Below are 16282 nucleotides of genomic sequence, written 5' to 3' on the forward strand. Positions count from 1 at the left end.
GGTCTTGTATAAATATCGAATATTAAATTAAATATCTACTTTCAAAAAGATTATAAACATTTTTAAATTATAGAAATTAATTTATCGGCAAGGCGTTTGCCACAATTTTTAATAGAATTTTACTATTTATTGTTACTATCCAAAAGAACTTGTTCAACAAAATTTGTTACTGTCTATTGTTACTATTTAAATAATTATTTTTTTATTAATATTTTAATTAAATAAATAAATAATTTTTTAAATATTTTGTATTATGTTTTTTAACCCGCGAAAAATTTTTATATATTCTAATTACATATAAAATATGTTTATATGTATATATTTTGTTTCTTTTGTATAATCTCTGTTTATATGTACAAGAAAAATAATAAGAAAAATTATACAATAATTAAAAGGATAATTTTCACATTATTTTTTTTTTTACAAAAAAGCAAAGTTTGAAAAAAAATGCTTTTATATAATTATGTATAAATAATAATCTCATATAAAATATTTTATGTATAATTATATGTAGAATATTGTATGATTTAATCGCGAATTTACTTTTTGTAAAAAAAAAGCATTTCAAAAGTTATTTTTCCAATTATTTTTAAATTATTCTTTTTATTATATTTTCTAATTATTATATTTTATACATATAGAGATTATACAAGAGAAAGGAACATATGTATATATATGGACACATTTCATATATAGTTAAATGCTTCAGTTATCTCAGTTTTCCGATCAATCGAGTTACTCCGATTTTGCCTTGATCGACACGTAACTTTTACTTTCAATCAGTCCACCTTGATCGAGACCGAATAGCCTCGTCATGCGCAAGTCTGATGAACCCATCGCTTCGGCCGCCGCTAGACGTCGCTGGGGACCATCAGCGTATGGATCGCGAGGAGGGTAGTTACCCTTCCCGGCGCGTGACCTAAAGGGAATCCGTCCTTATAATTCTCGCGGACAGTGAAAGGCGCCGTGGCTGTCGCGGCCGCGCGCGGCATTTTCTCGTTGCCCAAAGCGAGGCTTTCTCGCCCTCGGCCGAATGCGCAGCCCACGTCGGGGCTGCTGCCAGGGGGCGCGCACCCTTACGCACGAGAATTTGCCTCGCGATCTTTGGTCTTCTCGGCGGCTCCCCGTCGTAACTTAATAGTTACGCGCCGCAGCCTGTGATGTAGTGTCACCTCGTGCGTGGTGAGCGACGGACGAACAGGCTCGAACGGTAAGTTGCACGGAATTGGGGTCTTTAGTGTCTTCATCGCCGCGCCGCGCACCACCATCCCTCCGCGTTCGGATTAGCATAGTTGATAGCGTCAACTCAACTGTAGCTAGTAGTAATAACGATAATAATTCTGATCGAAGTATTCTGGCTCGTTTCAGGCTGTGTTCTTCTTTTTTCTTTAAGCACATTCTGTGCATTATTTATGTGCAATTTCCCCGCATGAGCTGCTAGGTAGAATAACGAGCAAGCCTCATTTCGAGAAGAGAGTTATGATAGTATTCAAAGTAACAGCTTGTTCTTTTTTATTCATTGCACTTTCTTTCTAATAGCGCGGTAATAAAGAAGATGTACTTTGTATTTTACCTTTGAAGAAAGATTGTTGTTGGTTTCTATCACGTGGATCTATTCAAAGATTCATATTTATTTGTTTACCAAGACCACTGAAAATCACATGAAATAAAATTGCGCGTTATTCAAATTTGACAATTTCACGTTTGATATATTCAAAAATATAAAGAACAAGTATTAAGTGTTCAAAAATTTCACAGTTTGCGCGATTGAATTTAACTATTATCTATATTAGACAATTATCGATTATGCGCCAAGGGTAATGTCTAATATAATATAATATCCATAATCAATTTTGTTATACATGCGCGGGAAAAACAAATCCAGATCAAGAACGTTACGGGAAAATGCATCAGTGAGACGATGCGCTAGAATTACATAATCTCGCTTGACGCTTTTTCCTAACGAGGATCCAAAGTCTTAAGTTCTAAGTCCCAAATTGCAAGTTTACTCGCGAAATCTATTTTCAATTTTAAACTATAGGATTCCACAAGTCTCAGTAACACAATACATATAATTTTTAAAATTCTAATCTTAGAACATATTGTAGGAGATTAAGGAAATTAGGTCTTGTAAACAAAGAATAACGAAATTACTAATAATAAGATCGATTCCTTTCAATTCTTTGTTTGTTTTAGAAATAAGAAATTTTTATTAGATAATAAATTTATAATTTAAATATTAAGTGATCGAAATATTGAGTTAGTATTAATATCTAAAATCTTATAATTGTTAATATTATGAAGAGAGAATATTTACTAATAATATATTTTATAAAAGAAATTAGAAAAGAAATCACGTTTCTCAAAGTAACTTAAATAAATGTTGCCAAATATTTTCCTTCACTTCGTGATCCTTTTCATAAATATATCTCTGATGACTTGCTATTAACAGATCGAAGTTTATAGACCAAAGTTTATATAAGTAACAGTCGGTGTGTTACAACATCGCATCGGTTTGTCTACAATCGTTATGTATCTTCGAATCTTGTTAGTAAGATACATTGACTCGACAGGTACTTATGATCACCAATTAAATCTTTTTAATGGCACGATTTAAAAATCAATTCTATCGTTATCTATCATAATTTTATAATGATAAAGGTCCATAAACAATCTATATTGTCTTTGCTCTTTTAAAGAAATATAAAACATATCTAAATAAACGGAAGTCGTGAAAAACAACAGGGTTTGTTTTGACACGGATTCTATATTTCCTTTCAACACGTTATACCTCATCTAATCTATCATTCTTACATTATCCTCGAATTCTAATTTTACCAGCCGCTCAATTCTTTCTCGCACGCTACGGGATTTCGTCGTAACTTTTTCGAACATTAAGCGGATTACACAAATATCTTGGCGGTCGGGGACTATGTTTTTCCGTCGCGGGATTACTTATGTAATACAGTCTCGAGCTCTCGTAAACCATAAAATAAATGTTGACGTCCGTGGGAATATAAATTAAAGCGTACATACATAAACCGTCACTTATCGATTTATGCGAACGATGACTAAAGCTATTGGAAATATTGATTTTATCCTGGCGAACAAAACAACAATAGAAAAATATCTGTTATTGTATCTGTTATAACATCTCTAATCGTCTACCATAATATTTTTAATGATGAGAGAACGATTTGACACAGTGAAAGATTATCTAATGCGAATGCGAAACTGATATGCCGCACTGACCTTCTCGATAAATATCGTGTTACTCTCTTCATACTAATAACATCTCGACAAATTAAGAATATAATATTCAAAAACATTTGTAATCTCAAACATTCACAATCTCAAACAATAAGCTAATAAGTTTAATAAGTTAATGCTTTTATAAAAAGTTTATAAGAGTTTTAATACTTTTATAAAGCTTATAATAAAGCTTTTCAATTGCAATAGTTCGCAAATGTCAAGAAAGATTAATATTTGTAATTTTCAGTTGCAATGTACTGATGATAATCGGCTTGGAAATATGCTTCTCTTAATATGGAGCGTCTCTCCCAGTCGCTATTATTGCGCTTTAGTATACTCGTCGCATAAATCTCCATGTCACGTCTGCGTCACCGATGTATATGCATACTATTTCCGCATAACTATTTCCTACATATCTTTTATTATATCTGTAATTTTATTGTTTGTCATATTAAAAAGCTAGTTTATATTAATGTCAGTATCACAGTGGAAACTTATCGCTATTATTAGAAAGGGCGTTGCACTTAGAGATTTAACTACAGATTTTCTACTAAATCGTGATAAATATTATCTATCACGATTAGACGTTATAATAAATCGTTAACTTAAGCAACGAAATAAACGCCGCGGATTGCCGAAAGTCGGAAGTAATTAAAATCGCGCAGAGTTAAGATCGGCAAAAATCGATCGCGCGGCTCTCCCGCGCTTCTTCCGAATTTCCTCGCGTGCAGTATAACACACGCGGCGCGGACACGGAATCTCGCGGTGTCTAAAATCTCCGCCCGCGTACACTTACGGGATGCCGTTTTAACTGACCGCATCACGTGACGAGCTATATGCTGAATGCGTACACCACGGCAGAAATTGAAGTGACGCGGGGCAGTCGCGAGGCATCCTCGGTCGGTCGCTGACGCATTTGTAGCGCCTATACGGGGCGAGTTGCTTCCTCATAATCGGATTACATCCGGGGGTTGTAGTCGCGTTTATGGATGCATTTAACTAATCGGTAAGTCAAATTGCTCCTGCGCCACGAGAAAGCGATACTCCACATCGAATCGGACGTCGATTGGAATGCTCTGACAACAGCACGTCTCTTCACAATCCTCTAATCGCGGAATAAACTTCACCGCTTCCTCGTTATTCCTTTTCTTTATACTTCTTCGTTAAGATGTTTTTTACAAAAATGTCGTCGCAGTTTCGTCGGACTATATTTAACTCTAATCATGTACTTGTTGATCGTAGTTACACTTTAAGTATAACTATAATATCTATTACTATTTCTGCCAATCAACGATCTCTATTATCAATGATAATGTGCTCAACAATTGACCAGTGACGACAAGTTAAATCTTCTTTCAGTGGTATTCAATTGCTCGCAAAAATCTATTATGCTAGTTAATTCTAGATATCTTTTATAACGATTCAAATGATTACTTTTACTAAATTTTATTTTGGTAAATTGTAGGTTTTGTAAAGGACTATTATTATATATTGAGAAAAAAAGATCAGATAACTGTTATCCTTTTTTATGAAATAAATCTTATTTATCGATAATTTTTTGATACTTAAATATTTGAAAATAATTATTCCGGAATATATACACGTGGATCAGCTCCTTTTTTACATCAGTTTATATAAAATGTTTGTTTAACATGAAATCATGAAACAATTATAAAGTACGCTTAGAAATATTTAAGAGCCAAAGTAAACAAAAAATAAAAATGTATCAGTTTCTATTGGAAATCCTTTCACGGTAAAAATTCTTTGTTAAGAAAGTAATTTTACTCGAAGAAAAATAATCTGCATAAAATTAATCTTTCAATTTATGAAATGTACTTGCTTTCTTCCATGAGTAATCATTGACTGTAATTTTGTGAGAATGAATGAATGTGAATGAATTAACTGATTTACTCTACAGCATGCTACCTTAATTAAATTCAATTACTAATAATAGCACACAAAACCGATTCCCATCCTTTAAGACTGCTGCACCTGTCACCAAGTCAGTACACATTTATTCTAAAGTTCTAATGAATAGAACCCTTATTTTAACACTATAAGCAATGAAATGATCGCTATTAAGCTCGATGAAAGCACTGTTACGCAATAGTTGAACCATTTATCCGATTCAATTGATATCGCGTTGCATTAGTGATCCGTTAAGTCGGCAAATGGCAGTGACAGGTTTTCTAAGTGTGCAAAAAAGACTTTGTCATTTAGCGACTATATTACACTTACGTCATGCATTTCGCGCATTTCTTGTTTCGGAGGAAATAATTTACAAATCGTACTTTTTGTTCTAAAGCAATATCGCACACACACACACACACACACACACACACACACACACACACACACACACACACACACACACACAGTATTATTCTCTAAAATAATACATTAGTGATAACAAAAACGACATTCTATTTAAATTTTACGTGTGTGAAATATTGTAACGTAACATCCTGTATATTTTAATTTTTTTAATTGGTACGGTTTATAAATTTCATCAAGAAAAAAATTAATTGTTTATAAATTAGAAAACAACATAACTAGCTAGGAAATATTTATTTTAATTGGCTGGTATACTCATATTTTAATAATTATTCTCGCCATTATATCTGCAGACTAGTATATTTATTGAGTTTTTCCAGTTTGCATCGGGCAAATTTAATGGCGCGCGTCAGCGATACAGATTGAATGATTAAACGGATGGAAGAGTACTGACTGCGGGCACTCGATGCAATTTAACCATAACGTGTATCATCTTAAACTGAATTATTATCAATATTGCAAACACCACACACAAATTACACTTTATTTTTCAAGTTAGCATACTTCTTGATGCTTTTTCCCCATTTATTTTTCTTTCACATTCGCTGAAAGTAAGAATGTTTATAGCAGAAGACTGCAGCAATATTGCATTGTGTACATTAATCGTACGATTATTGCACATTAATTGTTGCATAACATGTTTATTACTGACCTTGACAATCAATCAATTTATGTTACTTAACCGGTATGTGACCAATCAACCGATATGTTACGAACAATTTAAAAATATTTCCGCAGAAGCGTCCATCTGCAACGGCATAAATATGCGAGACGAATTTCCCTTTTTAGTTATGGAAAGGAATCCTACCGTTGCGAGATTCGTTTACGTCCGCGCCCTCATTTCTCATGCTTCCGAAATAGCATGACACTTGTTAGGACAGTTTTGGCAAAGGGGATTCTCTTCCGACGGCCTAAAATTAGTGGTTCGACAAGGTATATTCCAGCCATATTGTCCCAAGCATAAAGCTACATTGCTCCCCCATGCACGCTGAGGAAGTAAGAATTAGTAGGACTGATTGTAATACTTAAACTGCTAACCCACGTATATGTTCAATGTACGCTTATAGGCGAACATTCTTCCGTATTAACAAATCGAATAACATGGATCACTTTGTAGGTGTCTTTTGTTTTTTTATGTTATAATTTATTATTAGGTTGTTATCATTATTGTTATTATTATACTATCGTTATATCGTTATATCGTAATTATTTTTATTTTTATTAATTATATCAAAGATCTAGACTTACAAGCAGCATATCATTGCTGATACTTTATTTCTTAAGGTTCTCTACTATATTTGCTTTCATACATATAACAACTCATGTCTTCTGCACTTCAATAAAGATGTTATTATTAATTATGTTGTTTTCAAAAAATTATGTGCACGTGCCAATAATCACATGTCCGTATTTTTAGGTATTAAAGGATTTCGACGAAATAGTTACTAGAATTAACGTTCTATTATAACTGAGTTGTATTATATCATCTAAGACACTTTCTTTGGTTTTCATTGTAGGCATAAAAACCTGCAAACGGAGGAAATAGTAATATCTATGCCAGCGATTGCTGAAAGTTGATTGGGACTGTAATAGGTGAGTCAGTCTTGCGGTTTCACATAATCGATAAGAAAATTTCCAATTTGAAGCAGAAGAGACACCTTTAAAATTTAAACGTATTACCCATATGCACGTTATTGATAAAGTGTCTCAACGAGTAGCTTTTATTTAAATTCGATCCAAATAACAGGCGTTTGAATAGTAATAGGATATAATTTCGCCTTAACGAGAACAAAATATGCCGCCTTTGATACGATCTGTGCGAAATTAGATAATAATTTCCTTCTTCCCGGATATTTCTGTCGCGACCGTGACCTTAGAATAGAAAACGTTTCCCTCGTATAGAATTAGATATCTGTGTTATTATGTTATTAAGTTATTTGCACATCTCTCGGGACTCTGTAATACAGCGAAGTACCTCGTCTAACGCGACGAACTAATTAATTACCGAATAATTTTATATATTAAGCAAATTACAATTACTTCATTATAATTTCCGTAATAATGCGAGACACGTTTATCTATTTTTAAACGCGAAGAGGTGCAACACCGTGCGCCGCTAAACAGCGAATTTGCATTTTACGAGAATAGACTTTGTCCTCGCGCGTATTTGAGATCAATCGTCCGGTTCAACGATGCAAAACGGTCAAAGGCGTAAATAGCGAACGAGGATACCCAAGTCCCAACCTTCAGTAAGTTAACCTCAAGCTGCATTTGACCTCAATGCAATAATTAAGAGCAATCAGTTCGTAAAGAATGTGCTAAACCCGCGTGCGCGTACAACGAATTCGCAATGGTAAATTGACACTTTTTCCTTTACTGCATTGCTCCACATTTGTGCCAATTGATTGGAGGTTTAATGTACTGGACTCGATATGGGTCGATTTTTACATCTTTGTGTAATTTGTGTTTCCCATAATACGAGTCAAGTAAGCTAGGCCGATATGTCTCAATGTCTCAATAACAATTTTTATATTTATTTATGTATAATTATCTTTTATTAATTTTAATTAAATCAAAGTAACACACGCGTCTATTAACACACGTGTTAAAACAATATAATTAACAAATTGCTTTATTAATTTTTGAAGAATAAATTAATAAATGTCTCGCGTCATGTAAAATTATTGTAATAATTTGCTTAATATTTAAAATTATTGCTTCTATTTTTTATCGTAAATACCATAATGGCAAAGTTAATGACTACTTGTTTTTACAATTTTGCAAGATTTTATACAATTATAAATATATGCAGCTTAATAAATATAATATATAAAATGTACAAAAAAATTTTAGTGACACGAAGGAATCTGAAGAAACTGTGTGACCATGGAAAACTCGGAGAAAGAACATTTGCAGATGCAACCGATTGACTCCCACAGTCCTCGCAAGTACGATTAAATGATATTAATAATATATGTACTGAATAAATCGAAACTTAAAGTTATTCCTGCATGAATATGTGTATAATAAAGATATACAGACATGTAATAAATACACTATAATAAGACAGGCATATTAATTTAAAAGGATACTTTGACTTTTTGCCAATTTATTTCTCTCACGTCGATGTCATTTGAAAATTTATGCGCAGGGAGAACCACGAAGTCACTGCAGTCGGTATAAATAATGCTGACGGTGTAAATAATACTGACAATGTAGATAATGCTGAAAAGATGTTCTCTTTAAGCGAAGATACGGGGGATTATGACCCTCATAAGCATCGGAATAGACCAAATCCAACTTCGTAAGTACAAATGATGACAAACAATTTCAGCGATTACGTTCAAAATGAATGTCGTATTTTAAAAAAATAATATACTGCTACCGTTTTTCGAATCCGCAATAATATTTTTGTCATGTTATATCCCGTATGACACACTTATTACAATATTCGAACTATGAAATTAAAATGTGATAAACGTATATAAGAATTATGAAATCACTCAAACGCATGAACACCGTCTCTCGCTATTGAATTGTTAAGACGATTAATAACGAATCGGATAATTTCATGCATTCTTCGAAATTTAATTAAGAGAAAGATTAGCTTCAAATAATGTAAATAAGGAAACGACGATTACGCAGAATTTTTCTGGGAAATTTTCTATAACGGTCTTGATAATTTAAAAATAAATTTTAGAAATATTAATTTGTTAATATGATTAACTTTGCGCATCCTTCGAAATTTGGCAAAGAAAAAAATTAATTTCGAAAGGAAATATTTGTAAGAGGACGAATGATCGAACGATCACGTGCTATTTCTCTAGGAAATCTCTGTAACAAATCCTGTTAATCTGAAAATACTCTTTTTTTCTTCCCTTCAGAAATTTCGAAACCCTGGTTCACTTGCTAAAGGGCAGTTTGGGCACGGGGATTTTAGCGATGCCGAATGCGTTTTACAATAGTGGCCTCCTGGTCGGTGTCATAGCTACAATTATCATAGGCGCATTGTGCACGTACTGTCTGCACATACTTGTAAAAGCTCAGTACAAATTGTGTAAACGGTTAAGAGTTCCTATATTGAGCTATCCGGACAGCATGAAATATGCTCTGGAAAAAGGTCCTCGATCCGTAAGCTGGTTTTCGCCCTATGCACCGTAAGTATCTACCATTTTTTTGTCTAGTTGACATAATTCAGGGATGCTCATTAGTGTAATGGATAGAACGGTCGCATATCTGTCGCATTCGATTATTCTAGCAAACTTTTAAAGCAGAATAATAAATAATAATTAAAGTTAACATATATTTTTCTTACATATACATATAAAACATTTATAATGTCAAACTCTTCTTATCATAACGTGTTGAATAAATAAACAAGATAAATATCTATTTTTTTCAAGAGCAGATACATACAATTGTTAATCTACAGTAATAAATATAAAATATTTAATTATAAATTGTATTTAATTCTAGAATTGTTTAAAATATCGTAAGTAACTAAAAGTTACTTAAGCTGAATGGTTCAGTTTATTTGCCCGTGCTGTATTACTGTTTATAAAATAACCGAGAATAGTAATAAACAAGTATTAGTACAATAGATATAAGGTATAAATAAGACACTACAGTTGTAGATATATTTTAGTAAAAATAACGAACACGAAAGTTTGTGTTCTGCCGCTGCGTTCATATAGAGAGCTAAGAAAAGATATTGATCGCTAGACGAGATAAAAGTATAATTATTTCACCGAGTTTTGTGTATTAGACAAAGACATGCGCGAGTGCACAATTAGATCTTAAAAATGCTATTATTTCCAGAGGACTTGTAGACGGGTTTATGATAACATATCAAATGGGAATTTGCTGCGTTTATATCGTGTTTGTAGCAACAAATATCAAACAGGTAAATCTATGTGATTGCAATAAGAAAAAAAAGTACATTTAGAGTAATCCATCATTCCTGTAACACACACGCTATGCGAGAAAGCACTTTGCTGAACGACAACGCACAATTTAACACGAGCCATCAGACCTACGTCTGATGGACGTGAGCCGGCGCATTTACTGTAATTTTGTTAACGAACGCAGGTGACAGACCAGTACTGGGAACCTTTGAGTGTTTCGACCCATATGCTCATTTTGTTGCTTCCGCTGATTTTGATAAACTACATTCGAAATCTGAAGTTACTGGCGCCGTTTTCCACGGTAGCAAACCTTATTACGTTCGTCGGACTCGGCATGATTCTAAAGTATATGTTTGAAGATCTACCGCCGGTCAGCAGCAGGGAGATGTTTGGTACATTAAGAAATTTTTCCCTCTATTTTGGAACAACGTTATTTGCGTTAGAAGCCGTCGGTGTGGTAAGTCTAGAAAAGATATATTCCTCTTAGAATTACGATCATCTTGCAATAGCAATCTCCCTCGTTTCGGAGAGAGATCTTTTTGTGTAATATTGTTATATGGGAGAGCAATATGCAAAGGCCCCAGAAAACTTAATCGTTGTTGTACGTGATTGCTCGTAATCGTTATTTTTCAAAATATTCTTAGAGCTTGATTTGTTTGTTAAATCTGTTTATCCCATAATTTATATATATATATATATATAAAGCAAAAATTTCGCCATTATTAATAATATTTAAAAGAAAAAACGTTTTTACGATTACGAAGATTATAGCTCTGGAGAACAATATGAAGACGCCACAAAATTTCGGAGGCAACTGTGGTGTATTGAACATAGGGATGACTGTGATTGTTGTCTTATACATAGCCATGGGTTTCTTCGGCTACATAAAATACGGACCCGAAGCCGCGGGCAGCGTCACTTTTAATCTACCAGAAGACGAAGTGTAAGTAGAACGAGATAAAATTCCAATTACCAATAAGGCAAATCAAGAAGTTATAACATTTGATTCCTAAATTAATTTCGCACAATTACTATTTTGATTCTATTTATTAAAATACGAATTTTTATGCGAAAGGACTTCCGAGATCCAAAATAAAGAAAAATAATTTCTCGAATCTACTCTAAATATATAATCTAAGATAACCGAATTATTTTCTATTATTACGAACGAATTCTATTTTCTTTATTCCTTTTTATTGCAGTATGGCTCAAAGTATTAAAATAATGTTCGCAATCGCCATATTCATAACGTATGCCTTGCAAGCCTACGTGCCCGTTGAAATTTTGTGGACCACCTACTTAGATCATCGAATACGAAACCGCAAACTTTTGTGGGAATACGTTTGTCGGACCGCTGTTACCCTAGTCACGTGTAAGTAGCGTTATTATTAAATTTTATTTAATTGATCACTTAATTAATAACATTATTAAATTAATAATAATTATTATTAAATTTTCAAGAGTTGTTAAAAAATATTACGTAAATTAATACAAAAAAAATATCGAAAAGTACTTACAATGTTCAAGTTCAAGTGTTTAAATCCATATAAAACTGATAAAATTGCATGAATTAAAATTGGCCGTTTAAAGATTCTCAGGATAATCATCAGGATTTTTATCATTTTCAGTCGTTCTGGCGATCGCTATACCGAGACTCGGCCTATTTATCTCCCTCTTCGGCGCGCTCTGCCTATCCGCCCTCGGCATCGCTTTCCCGGCGATTATTGAGATATGCGTGCTGTGGCCGGAGAACGATTTCGGTCCCCTCAAAGTCATACTAATCAAGAACATCCTCCTGATCTTTTTCGGGCTGCTGGGTCTCGTGGTGGGGACCTACGTCAGCATCGTGGACATAGTGAACTCCTTCAAGTGAACACATAATCAAACGCGCGCGAATATTTTCCGAAACAGAGAGACGTACGTAGCGTGCGAACGAGCTTTGACGATGACGGTGTCAAGCACGTCGAAAAGTAAACTATAGCTCTCAAGCTCGTCTCCCTCTATCTCTTTTTCTGCCTCTCTGTCTTTCTTTTACCGCCATGAATTTACTTAGATTTTATATAGGTAATTAAAAAAAAAATAGATAGACGCGATAGCTTGTCGAAGAGCACTCGAAATCTCGCGACAACAACCTCCGGTCGCAAATGATCGGGTGGCTCGATCTGTGATGAAATCTCTCCTAAGCATCAATAATGTATCGGAAGACGTCATCTCGCGCGGGTTAAAGATTTTTATTACTCACTTTAGAAAAATGCATATTCTTATGCGTTCAACCGGACCGGTGCGTACACATACGATATATGCGTACACATATGTACATATATCGTATACTCACTGTACGTATACGAACGGTCCACTCAGTATACATAAAAATGTCACGTCTAAAGCGGGTTTTACATACATAAAATACACATTAGTATACGGATATCAAGTAGGTATTCGTGAAGAATTTTCCAATTAGACAATTATTCGTAAAATATTTGAGCTTAAGCTTTTTATCTCGGTGATACGAGTACTTAGAGACACGGCTGGCATTCATCGTTTTTTTTTTTGTAAGATGGATGTCGCAATAATCGATACTCGAATGACGTAAATTCTTCAGGAATTGGAAATTTTTTAATAAACGTTTATATTACAAATTTTATAAGGCAGCGATTTTAGTGAATGAAGCAGAAAAATATTGTCAAATTATGTTATCAACATTATTATTAATAAAATTTTGAGACAAAAATTTAAGTAAAATTAGAAATTTTGTTTTATTTTTTTTCAACGTGCTATATTAGGTTTCCTTGACGGTCACTTTATTATAGAGACAATTATTCTGTTACTAACTTTTTTATTTTAGATTTCTCTCTACAGCGATATCCTAGTCTTAGAAAGCAATAATCAGAATGGTTCTTCGTCACGTTCCCTGTTTTGTTTTATATTTTACCAATACCTAATCAAAATACATGATTAAACATATATAACGCGGAACAATTATCATCAATGATGATTATTGCGATATCCTAATTGTGGGAAATGTCTAAATATTATATTGTCGATAGGAAACATTTTAATTTCATGAAATTTCTATGATATTCAACCGTTTTAGAGTTCCATTTAGTTCCAAAATGTGGAGTGCTAATCAATGTAACAAAATCTGATTTTTAAATCTTCTGATTCTAAATATGAAAGTTCTTATATTTGACTTCAGAAGATTTGTTCCTAAGCTTATAGATTTCTCTTCGAAAAAAGAGATATTGGCAATAGAAGAATTGCATCTTCGTGCAATTGACTGAAAAGAGAAAAGAAATACTGTTTCAGCAATACGTGACCCAATGTTGAAATATTAAAAATGAAAGTACACATGAAAGTTACACATCGAGAATAAGTCATTATTATACTGTACATTCATTCATGCATACATGCGTTCCATTTTTTACCGTCGAAATTGTAATAATTGCTCTTTAGATGCTCTTTATGCACGCTGCAGGGTAAATAAAGATATACTCTTAAGAAATAAGCGTAAAAATGCATGTAAAAGTGGATTGTTATCCACGATTATCGAAATTACCTTGAACTACATTTATTATACGAATCTTTTATAAATTTATAATTTTTATGGGTACATAAAGGTATACTATATAAAAAATCCATAAGCATGTTAGAACAACAATTAGAAAATTAAAGTAATTCATTGTTATATATTTTTAAATATATGTATAATTCGAGTGTTCCGCTACGAAGGTGATAAGATCTTTATGTCGTGCTTCATCTCCGTTACGTTTTGTTTAATTTTGCTTAATAGATAATCGTGTGATCATGTTTTATTTTATACGAGTATCAATTGAATATTTTTTTCACAAATGTTGGACAGACATTTGAGATTTATTTCTGTCTTTGATGAACTCATATATATAATAAATATCTTATTTTTACCTATTTATAGATAAAGTGATTCCCGTAACTTGTGCATTTTAAATAATCTCTGCTATCTTAAATAGGAAAAAATTGAAGTTATAAGATTTTGTGTTTTTGCGGAGCACTCGTAATGTATTGATAATATTTTCATTGTGCATAAAGACAAGTATAAAGGAAATTTGAAGAGCAACTTGATTTTTTTAAACTGTATAATTTTTCTTGCCTAATATGATTCTTCTAATCTTTCTGCATAAAAGTATGAAGATAAAATTATCAAAAGATCAATACAAGATATTTTATACTTTATATTAAAGTATTAAAAAAATATTAATTTCAAATTACCTTATCTCTTATGTGAGAAATGGATCTCACATAAGAGATATGGCATTTAAAGAAATCAAGTTGTTCTTGAAAATTCTTTCATGTCTCCATGCGCAACGAAATTATTTTTCCGCTATATTACCAGTCTCTCGAAGTTTTAAAACCTTGTAGGTTTAATTTTTTCTATTGTTTAAAATAGCAAAGATATTTAATATGCATAAGTTAAGTGGACCATCCTATATAATATTATTTTGCTCTCTTTGCTCATATTTACATGGAAATGGGAATCCTTGAATAAAATAAAAACAACTGTTTAAAATGTCAATCAACGTAATATTAGACTGAAAAAAATATCACTACGCTATAATCGCAAATGTAAAGCATTTCTTAGGCTGACAATGAGAAAGTAATATTGCAATCTGAAAGTATCCTCTAAAAACGAGGTGTTATTGTTGACTATCAATGACTATTAATACGTTACATTGTTGAATAGTGTCTAATTACAAACACACACGCACAAATTGTGTTATCTAAGCAAATTTTAAATTAATCGTAAGCCAGAAGGAAATATGGAATCTTGTTTGGAAATAAAAATTATATTGATATTTTAAAAGTGTCACGCAAGACGGTACTGGCTGAATATTAACTCTCATGCACATCACGAGTGTTACAAACACATCAGTAAAAACACATTGCCTTCCTCTGATACTTGTTATCAAGATAGTAGCGATAGGACGATATGAAATCAGAATAGAAATAAGGAAAAACCTGTCGTCAGTAGTGAAATGCGTAGAAGTGATAATACTATTGTGCTAATAGTTGCGACGCAAGCTATAGATTAGTAACGATCTCACAGAAGAGGAACAAATGTAAAATACATTAAACATCTAAATACACCGTTTTATACGTGAAAAAAACGGACCAAAACCTCTTACTCTTGTGTGTTCTTAATCCCTGAATCACTAGTCTTCAACAATTATTTAACATACGATCTTGAAAATTTGATAGTTGAGTCCGATATTTATATAAACTACTTACTTTTATTTTATTTTATTGTTGCATGTACCTATATACATAATTTTTAATTTTTATTTATTATACAATTTTATGATATTGTCATATTTATCACAAATTTATCTTTATATAAAATAAATACACTCTCGGTAGATCAGGATCTTGAAAGGTTTGTGAAAAATTTAAACATATACGATCTTATTTTTCGAAATGCATTAAAGAAATTTTAAAAAGTGCTTTAATTAACATAGTAGGTTTTGGACTGAGAAAAAGAATTAATTATATGGACTAAATTTGTATAGTTGTTGTAATTCATTGAATGATTCCATTGGTTGATTCAACAATTATTAAGTAGCACTAAAAAAAGTATAGTTCATTTATGTCAAACATCAAAATTTTTAAATCAAGAATTAGTTAATTCAACTAATGTTTAGTTGAACGTATTGAACTAAATAATTTAGTTGGATGAAACACATTTTGCGTTTTTCAACAAATTTTTTTTCTCAGTGTATTAATGAACTAGTAGAATAAAAAATAAACGAGGGACTATAGTT

At 32.5% G+C, this 16282-nt stretch overlaps 1 protein-coding gene across 3 annotated transcripts; it reads left to right on the plus strand.

Annotated features, from left to right (window-relative positions):
* The first annotated feature begins 895 nt into the window (after positions 1-895).
* LOC139809599 (proton-coupled amino acid transporter-like protein acs) lies at positions 896-15641 on the plus strand. 3 transcript variants are annotated; one of them, XM_071772591.1, is made up of 10 exons: positions 896-1210; positions 7104-7179; positions 8440-8534; positions 8738-8890; positions 9471-9743; positions 10405-10489; positions 10675-10947; positions 11255-11433; positions 11693-11862; positions 12119-15641. In XM_071772591.1, the coding sequence occupies exons 3-10, from the start codon at positions 8473-8475 to the stop codon at positions 12361-12363; spliced, it is 1440 nt and encodes a 479-aa protein (XP_071628692.1). In that variant the 5' UTR covers positions 896-1210; positions 7104-7179; positions 8440-8472; the 3' UTR covers positions 12364-15641. The 3 variants fall into 3 exon arrangements, with proteins under 3 accessions (XP_071628692.1, XP_071628691.1, XP_071628693.1); XM_071772590.1 differs by lacking the exon at positions 896-1210 and adding an exon at positions 4107-4258; XM_071772592.1 differs by lacking the exons at positions 896-1210; positions 7104-7179 and adding an exon at positions 4133-4258.
* Positions 15642-16282: the final 641 nt, after the last annotated feature.

This window comes from Temnothorax longispinosus, chromosome 3, assembly GCF_030848805.1.
Source record: "Temnothorax longispinosus isolate EJ_2023e chromosome 3, Tlon_JGU_v1, whole genome shotgun sequence".
NCBI lineage: Eukaryota > Metazoa > Arthropoda > Insecta > Hymenoptera > Formicidae > Temnothorax > Temnothorax longispinosus.